Source organism: Spinacia oleracea, chromosome 5, assembly GCF_020520425.1.
Source record: "Spinacia oleracea cultivar Varoflay chromosome 5, BTI_SOV_V1, whole genome shotgun sequence".
In the NCBI taxonomy this organism is placed as follows: Eukaryota; Viridiplantae; Streptophyta; class Magnoliopsida; order Caryophyllales; family Amaranthaceae; genus Spinacia; species Spinacia oleracea.
Window position 1 is genome coordinate 9963966 of NC_079491.1, and position 9979 is coordinate 9973944.

At 36.8% G+C, this 9979-nt stretch overlaps 1 protein-coding gene across 1 annotated transcript; it reads left to right on the forward strand.

Annotated features, from left to right (window-relative positions):
• The first annotated feature begins 4160 nt into the window (after positions 1-4160).
• On the forward strand, positions 4161-9766 carry LOC110790479 (uncharacterized). The gene is made up of 12 exons (XM_056829164.1): positions 4161-4356; positions 4929-5059; positions 5164-5211; positions 5374-5427; positions 5587-5706; positions 6163-6311; positions 6395-6542; positions 6622-6702; positions 7890-8005; positions 8660-8718; positions 8910-9000; positions 9291-9766. The coding sequence occupies exons 2-12, from the start codon at positions 4948-4950 to the stop codon at positions 9519-9521; spliced, it is 1209 nt and encodes a 402-aa protein (XP_056685142.1). The 5' UTR covers positions 4161-4356; positions 4929-4947; the 3' UTR covers positions 9522-9766.
• The last annotated feature ends 213 nt before the right edge of the window (positions 9767-9979 follow it).

Genomic DNA, 9979 nt, shown 5'->3' on the forward strand with positions numbered 1-9979 from the left:
AAATTACATTTTCTTACAATCACTATTGTGTGAAAATTAGCAAGTAACCTAAACATGGTGAAAAAGTAGTATAAATACACAATAATCTTATCCAACTTAAAATATATTTAAGTAGAATTAAAAGACATAACTAATAATTAGCTAAGATGGTAAGCTTTCTAATATATTACTTGTTGGTCCCATGTCCGAACCCTAACAAAATCATTTTTCTTATTAATATAAAAAGCATACCCTCCATGTCATTGTTGATGTGGCGCCTTGTCATATTTACAGAAGGTGACACATGACGGCGTGACATATTTTGTCTTGGAGATTTAATAATAGTATAGATTCTCTTCGTAGTAATGAGTTTATCAAGTGTAATAAAACTCGCAGTTTTTGCAATTCTTGTCCTTTGGGGAAACACATTAAATTGCCTTTTCATGACTCATTGAATGTTACTACTATGCCTTTTGACATTATTCATAGTGATTTGTGGACATCACCTCAATTCTACAAGACACCGCTACTATGTCTTATTTCTTGATAATTTTAGCAATTATTTGTGGACTTTTTCGATCTCCAAAAAGTCTCAAGTATACTCTATATTATTATCCTTTAAGGCATATGTCCACACTCAATTTGAAAGAAATTAATATTAAAAACGACATTCAATGCGTCAATGGCCTGGAGTTTAATAATGGAGCATTTCAAACTTTTTGCAACGTTAATGGCTTGCAATTCCGATTTTCTTGTCCCCATACTTCTTCCCAAAATGGAAAAGCGGAAAGAAAAATCAAGTCAACCAACAATATATATTGCTCGAACATTACTTGTTCACTCCTCTATGCCTCCATCTTTTTGGTATCACGCCCTCCAAATGGCCACTTATCTCCTCAATATTCTCCCTACCAAACTCTTAGAATACAAATCTCCTAGCTACTCAAATCTTATTCAACCGGATCCCCTCATATTCCCATCTACGAGTCTTTGGTTGCCTATGCTACCCGTTATTCCGTTCTCCAACAACTAATAAACTCGAAGCCCGTTCCACTCCTTGTGTATTCTTGGGTTACCCTACCAATCACCGGGGATATAAATGTTTGGATTTATCGAACAATAAAATCATTGTTTCGAGACATGTGATTTTTGACGAGTCACAATTTCCGTTTTCAAAGATTCACTCACCATCTCCTACTTCCTATGAATTTTTGGAAAATGGAATTTCACCCCAACTTCTTTTTAATCTACCTATTGTTGTTGCAACCCGTCCAACTCAAATCAATGAGCCCATGGTCCAGTTGGATATTCCGGCTACTCCTTCTCCTTTCGGACATGGCCCAACTCACTCCAATGAGCCCACGGCCCAGCCGGACGCTCCAACTTATATTTCTCCTTTTGGGTATGTACAACATAATTCTTCCAATGGGTCACCTCATTCCAGCACATCTCCACCGAATCAAGCCATAAATCACCCAGCAGCATCCCCTCTTCATCCCACACTACAACAGCCTCATCGTATGGCTACAAGAAGCTAACACGACATTTTCAAACCAAAAACACAATTCAATTTGAGCACATGTACCACCACTTCCATCTCACCCATCCCTCGGAATTCAGTGAGTGCTCGAAATAACAATAATTGGAAGGATTCTATGCAAGAAGAATATGATGCTTTAGCTCAAAATAAGAGGTGGGACTTGGTTCCACTCCCCCCTAATGTGAATTTGATTTGTTCTATGTGGATTTTTAGACATAAAAATAAATCTGTCGGTTCTTTTGAGAGGCATAAACCCCGTCTTGTAGGTGATGGAAGTGGTCAACAGGTTGGCATGGATTGTGAAGAAACATTTAGTCCAGTTGTGAAATCGACATCTATTCGAACTGTGTTGAGTACTGCTATGTCCAAATCTTGGCCCATTCATCAATTGGACGTCAAAAATGCATTCCTTCGTGGAAATCTCAATGAAACAGTTTACATGCACAAACCCATGGGATTTAGAGATCCCGCTCATCCAAATTATGTGTATCTCTTGCGGAAATCTTTAAATGGGCTGAAACAAGCTCCTCGGGCATGGTACCAATGGTTTGCAGATTATGTAGTCACCATTGGTTTTATACACAGTCGTTTTGATCTTTCACTATTTATTTATTCTCGTGGCTCTAACAGTGCTTACATTATTCTTTATGTTGATGACATTATTCTCATAGCTTCCTTAGATGCTCTTCGCAAGTCTATTATCTCTCTTCTTAGTGCCGAATTTGCCATGAAAGACTTAGGACATTTGAGTTACTTCTTGGGAATTGCCGTCACCCGTTAGAAAAATGGTATGTTCCTTTCTCAAAAGAAATATGCGAAAAATATTATTGAGCGTGCAGGCATGACTAACTGCAAGCCGTGTCATACTCCGGTAGACACGAAAACCAAACTAAGAGCCACAATTGGTAATTCTTACGAGGACTCTACTCAATACCGCAAGCTTACGGGTGCATTACAATACCTCACTTTCACCAGACCAGACATTTCATATGCTGTTCAACAAATTTGCTTGTACATGCATGATCAAAAGGTTGAGCATATGAATGCACTCAAGCGTATTATTTTCTACATTCAAGGTACTATTTCTCATGGCTTGCATATGTATAAATCCACCCTTGGATCTCTCACATCATATACAGATGCAGAATTGATGGATGCCCAGATACCCGTCGATCCACCTGCGGTTACTGTGTATTTCTTGGTGATAACTTGGTTTCTTGGTCTGCTAAATGACAACCTACTCTTTTCAAATCAAGTGCTGAAGTCGAGTATCGAGGAGTAGTTAATGTTGTTTCAGAATCTTTTTGGCTTCGTAATTTACTATTGGAGCTACATTGCCCAATCCAAAGCCACATTAGTCTACTACGATAATGTTAGTGTCATCTACCTCATTGGTAACCCAGTTTAGCATCAACGCACTAAACATATTGAGATGGATATTCACTTCGTCCGTGAGAAGGTTGCATGGGGTGAAATCTGCGCCCTACATGTTTCGTCCTGTTACCAGATTGCCGACATCTTCACAAAAGGGTTTCCGTGCGTATTATTTGATGACTTTTCGGAAAATCTTAGCGTACGACAACCTCCTGCTTCGACTGCGGGGGTGTGATAGAATATTAGAATATGTAAATATTTATTCATAAATATTTTGTACAAATTAGCTTTTTAATTAGCTGCACTATATTCCGTTAACTTAGCCTAGTATAATTTGTAACTGATACTTTGTATATATTTGCATTACACAGTTAATAAGAATCAAGGGATTAATTCTCACAGAATTATTGGTTGAATTTCATGATTATCGGTTGAGTTCTAGGAATTGAATTAGTTTTTTTCATGGCACTAAAATTTCAAGTTTAATTGAGGAGGAGGGAGTTGTGAAGGCAGACGAGGTGGGTGTTAGGGACTTGGATGTTGGGGGAGGTGAGGGAGTGGGAGAGAAGTATGGGGGTGGTGACATGGGAAGAGGTCGTGACGAAGAAGGGGGGCGAGGATGGTGGTCAGAGAAGGAGTTTAGTGGGGGTAGGTTGGCTAGGGAGGAGGAAGAATAAAAGAGCAACAAAAAATAATACTTCGTAAAAATAAAAAGTTTATCTTTTTACCCGGTTACCGATTAAATTAGTGCAATAAAAGTTAACAGGATATAAAGGTTGGATTATTGAGGAATAATCGAAAGGTTGGATTATTGAGGAATAATCGAAAGGTTGAATTATTAAAAGTAAATCGCTCAAAGGCTGAATTATTAGAATTAATTTTTTCTAACTTATTTATTTAAGACAACTTGATTCTTTCTCACATTCTTACCATTGAATATGTAACGATTTTAATTTTTCACTTTGTTTTATAAGATAAAACTAAAAAATGTAGAGATAATTTAAGCAATTTTTTTTTTAACCATAAATATAAAATAAATAAATTATATTTTGTAAAAAAGTTAAAATATTTTTAGGCCCGTTAGCCATCGAAAAAGCCCAACACATTTAATAGGCAGATACAGACAAGAACTCTACCCCGTTAAAAAGAAGGGCTTGATTTTTTATTTTTTCCATTCCAGCCCCGTTAGACATAAAAGTAAGTTTAAAGTGAGTTAGACCCGACCGACTACTCGTCCAAGCCCTAATAAGTTCATGTTTCATTCGGTGAATAAACTCACCATTAGTAAAAAAAAAAAAACATTTAAAATAAAAATAAAAATAAAAATAGAGGAGAGCAGAGATAGCGCCCCTCCTCCCTCCCGTGACGGAGCGCCGGCGTCAGAATATTATCGCCGTCCTCAGTAGCGGCGTCGCAACTTAATTCTTTCTCCACTCGTCTATTTCTCAATATTTAATTGTGAGGTTAGCCCTAATTTCTTAATTAGCCCTTCAATCAATTTTTTTTGATCATGCATATGCTGTAGACTGTTAACAGTACGATTAATCCTAAAATTTGGTGGATTCATGGCCTTGTATTTCTAAATTCCATGCTTTTAATTGCATATTTAATGGTAGTTCAACTCCATGCATTATATTGAGTGGTGAATTTGTGTCCATCTCTGTTCTAGTATTTAGGGTTCTGTAATTTTTTTTGTTGAAGTTACTTATGAAGAAATTCTGTTTTGAATTGTGGTGTTGTGTATAACTCATATGTTGGAATTGTCTAATTAGAACATGGAGATCTCAAACTTCCCATTTATCTATTATATGGGTGGGGATTTTGTGGAAAGAGGAGGTGATGTGTTCATATCTCATATGTAATCGGGGAGAATAAGTTTGTGTTCATTTGTTTAATTGTGTTGTGTTTTGTTTTATTCGATATATTTAGTTCGTAATTGGTAGTAGTAGAGGTTGAACATACTTGTAGAAAGATTAAAACTTGAATCTTTTTTATTATGATTATGTTTTTGTTAATACATTTTACCTAATGGTAGAAATTTTTGGAGCTTACATATGGCAAATTCAATAGCATCTTCGGTGACCGAGGGTTCTAGCAGTGACGACGAAGGAGAGTTTTTTCTAGATGATTCAGATATCATTGACGAGATCGTACTAGATGATGAAGGTCACTCACTTAGCCCCTGACATTTTAATTGGTTTTGTTTCTTGATTATAGCTCCTATCGCAATTATACGTAATTGTTGCTTTTATTTGAATTAATTAATGCAGATCTCCCTGATGTTGAGGATTATAATGATGAGGAAGTTGTCTCTGAAGGTATCTTACACTTAGCTTACTAGGATAAGCTTAACTTTAATGTTTAGTGACCCATTACAAACCATTATTATTTTTACATATTCTCTACCTTTTGACTGATTGATTCATAAACAAATTACTGTTGTACTCCGTAGTTCTTATAGATTTTTTTGATTCCTGCAGAAATGTCATATCCTGAGCCTGAAGATGCTGTTGATTTGTTCGCACATCACACTAGTGAGAAGTGTTTCTGTTTTAATTTTATCTTATGCAGTCAGGAAAAAGAAAAATTACGTTATAATGTTACACTGATTTTGCTGCTTGAAATCATGCGTAGCCACGGAGAAGTAGCAGGTATACACTTTTCATAAGTTCTTTATATTTTGAGTTTTGCAGAGCCACTTTATGCTGTTGCATGTAGCCCTAAAGATGCGACATTAGTGGCAAGCGGGGGTGGAGATAAGTTGGCTTGTCTTTGGAGTATTGGTTGCAAAGATAGGGTACACGAGCTTAAGGGTACGTCTCTGTTTGATCAATTCGTGGATTATGGACAAGGGTGCACATTGAGCATGATGCACCCAAGAACCACAAGGGCATAGGTAAAAGAACATGACATTGTGATAAAGAACATGCGATATATTCTTTTATTAAACCTATTTAAAAAAAAAAAAAACATAACTCATATTCTTTTAATATAAATTTATGTTATTTTACACAAACACTTGTGTTGTTCTTTGGGTGCACCATGCTCTCACCCTTGTCCACCTTCTTAATTGCTCTGTTTATTTCAGTTTTTATAATGTAACTAAATATAAACGGAGTACTTTTTAATCTAACTTCTTGTGTACACGACTACACTGGTTTATATTTGGCTCACTTGTACCCAATGTTGCCCAAGGAAATATCACTTTGTCATCATTGGCAACCTAAGCATGTCTCGTCACCTTCCCTTGCACACTGATTTTGTTATAGGTCATGCGAACACCGTTTCTTGTTTGTCCTTCAGCAAGGATGGTCAGTTACTTGCTTCTGGAGGAATGGACGCATGTGTTAAAATATGGGACATTTTGGGAAATCTTAAATGGACATTTCAAGGCCCTGCCAAAAGCCATGAATTTGAGGTAGGGAGAAAACAGTTAGAACTTTTTCTTATCGAGAATCATTGTGCTGCGAAAGGCTAATAATAATAGCTGTGTATATGCAGTGGGTAAGATGGCATCCAAGTTCTCATCTAGTCTTGGCCGGTTGTACTGATACAACTGTATGGCTGTGGAATGCTGACGAGGGCGCCCTTCTCAATGTGTTCTGTGGTCATGGTAACCATGTGACTTGTGGTGGTTTTACACCTGATGGTACTTGTCTAATCTTTATCATGTTCATTTATGATAGGGCTGTAGTTTAATCACTCACCCCTTTGTTTGTCTGCTGAAGGGAAATCTATTTGTACCGGTTCTATGGATGCCACCTTGAGAATATGGAATCCTACAAGTGGCCAGGGTACTATTGCTAAAGGTAAGCAATTTATGAGTTTTGGTTTGCACTTTTTTCATCACTTCCCAATAAGCAGTGTAGTTAGTACTTAGTAGATTAAGAAATGATTCCTCATATTTGAATCCAAGACGATGCCATTATGTCTATTCATTTGTATAGAGTTCAGAGGGTAAATTGTTAAGATTTCGAAGCTGGATGTATAAGATCCAGAGATGTAAAGTGCTTACAGTTGATGTTATTGCTACTTTGCCGATATTATTACATGGTGATCTATTTTTTGTAAAAACTCTATTAAGGAAGCCAAGGTTGGATGTAAACTGTAAAGAGACGGGTAGGAGACTGGATATGGAACCCTTTACAAGTATTTGCGTGGTACTTTTGTTAGGAAAGTTTTCCAAGCTTGCTTGTTAATTTTTAATGCTCTATTTTGTTTTCTTTGCATGTTAGAGGTAAGAACTTGCGAACTTTGCTGTGATTTTCTTATCTGAAGCATATTTCGGTACCCAAAATGAACAGGGAAGTGACTTTAGCAAAGTTGAAGATAAATCTTGCAGCAATTTGATCTAGCTGTAGACAGCTTGTAGTGATACCAAAGTGCATGTTGAGATTGAAAGATATGAAGTAAAATAGCCAAGATGATGATGCACATTGCACGTACGACTTGATGAAAAGTGTGCTGGTTAAACTGGTTGCTATCCCATGATTCAAGTAGATCCTGTTCTTTCTAGACTCTGCTAGGTATTTTGATGATTTATTCTTATGCAGATGTTGTTATAGCTTATTTTTAAAGGTCCCACGGTGATCCTAGAAATTGATACATGTTTTTCTTTGGTGTTGCTCCCACCTTCCCAAGTGCAAGTAGGACTCGTGATTCCTTGGCTTTGACTCAATGACCTGCAGTATATGTCCGTGTTTAATATTCTTTTTCTATTTGTGAAACAGTTGAAACCTTAAATTGAGATTGAGTTAGAGTCTGAAAAATAACACTTAGTTTAGACCAAGTTGAGCTTGACTCAAGCCACTCCAAGGAAAAATATGGCTTGACACATGAAGTGGCTTTTGCAAGTTAGCTTAACAAAGGGGTGCCTATACTTACAGACTACACCTTTGCCATTGTTACATTCCTAAACCCAACAGGGCTTAGAGTTTAGACTATGTCCAATACTTTTTTTTTATAATTCTTCTGCTTTATTGTACCTGATCCCTAGGTTATTCAAAAGCTTCTGGACCATTGAGATGCCTGACCTATACCTCCGATTCAACTCTTGCCCTTACTGGAGATGAAAATGGTATCCTCAGTGTAGTGAACATCGGAAGTGGAAAGGTGAGTTATCTCATTCTTCGTGTATCTCCTTGCTTCCCTCCTTATGCTTACAATATGTGGTAATTATATCCAATTCTCAACTATGTTCCATATTCTCTTTGAAAGTTATTAATGCGAACAGAAATATCAATTGTGTTAGAAACTGTTGAATTATTTTAACTGTGAGATGGTCATAAAATATACTACAGGTTCATTGACAGCTTTTTAATTTTCTCTTTTCTTCACTTCCTTTCATAAAATCAAACATTGGAAAATAAAATCTCTTCCTCTTCTCTTCCTTTCTTTACCCTTCAGTTCTTTCCTCTTCCCTTTCTTAATATTAAACCAAATAAAGCGTAAAAAGAGTAGACTGTATTTTCTTATTCAATTTGAAACTTCCTTTTCGAATGTTTATACGGTTTATATTTCTCTTCAAATCAACTAATCAGCAATCTATACTTCTATAGTGATTTCTGAGCTTTCTCTTTTGTTCTTTTGATGTAATTCTGGCGACATTCTTCACCAATATTAGACACAATTGCATCTCAATTTCTTTCATGTTATTAGGAGCTTTTATCTGCAGGAATTGAAACCTTGATGTATTTGCCTAAATTTATGATGTGCAATAATAATAGTATTTATATTAATGATGGATTTTAAATATTGCTTCATCAGGTTACCAGCTCATTTTCATCCCACTCAAGTTCCATTAACTGCATTGGGCTTTCATTGAGGTAGTGTGTTCTCCCTTTTGCTGCAAGTGTTTGCTGATGGCTACAAATTTATTCAAATTAGTTTGAAGTGTTGACTTAAAAAAGTTGTGAGAAGTATAAGTACCAAGGAAACAGTAGTAAGTACAATAGATGTAGGAGAAACAATGGTTTGTTTCCATTTTCATTGAACCTAAGATGTATGTGAATGACAGCATGCCTTGGGTGGCAACTGGAGGTTCAGATGAGAAGGTTGTTATCTGGGATCTGCAACATTCAGCACATCGCAGCACTTTTGAGTACCAGGTAGGCCGGCTGTGTGTATGCACGCTTCTTTCACTCCCGTAAAAAGTTAAGCCTTCTTTTTGTGTGACTTAACCACCAGTAAGGGTGTTAATTTATGTCTGCTAGAAGGCAACTTAACTGTTACTAAGAGGGTTTTGATTAAAGTGTTTGGGGTTGATTGTGAGATTATGAAATAAAAGCTGATTTATTTTCGTGTATGTGACCACTATAAGGAGGGGAGTATTGGTTTTGGTGTCTTGAGCTGAATCCTGCCCTCATTATTCTCGATGTTGGTGTAAACATTGATGCAGGATGAGGTAACTTGCTTGAAATGGCTTGGCGAATCCAGATTTGTGGCTTCAGGATGTGGTGACGGGCAGATACACATCTGTGATACTCGCTCAGGAGAGCATGTAAGGAGCTTTAAGGATCACACTGGTAATATCCAACAACTGGATGTGTCTGCTGATAACAACTTTCTTGTTTCAGCTTCAGAGGATGGTACTGCTCGTGTGTTTGACATATCAGACTTTAAATGCTAATCACGTAGAATCTTGTTAGGTTTGTCTCCATATATATTTTTCAGGTAGCAATTTTTCTAAATTTTTTACTTGAACAAAATAAAAATAAAAATGGTTTTCAGTTGTGCGTTGCAAAGTATGATTTTTAGAGCAGAGGAATCAAGTATGAAAATTTTATTAGAAGTATTTGTATGAAGATTAGTACAATAGATCTAGGAGAGTAGGAGAAACCTTTTTCTTATTTTTATACATTTTCGTTGAATCTACGTCGTATGTGAATGACACCGGTGCCTTGGGTTGCAACTGGTGGTCCAAACCAGAAGCATGTCATCTTCATCGGATATGCAACATTGAACATAAGTACTTTTGAGTACCAGGTAGGTCTTGGGTGGTAACTTGCTTGAAATGACCAGCTTGGTGAGTCCTGATACGGGACTTCATCGCGTATGTGGCGATGGACATAGAACCGTTACAGATAC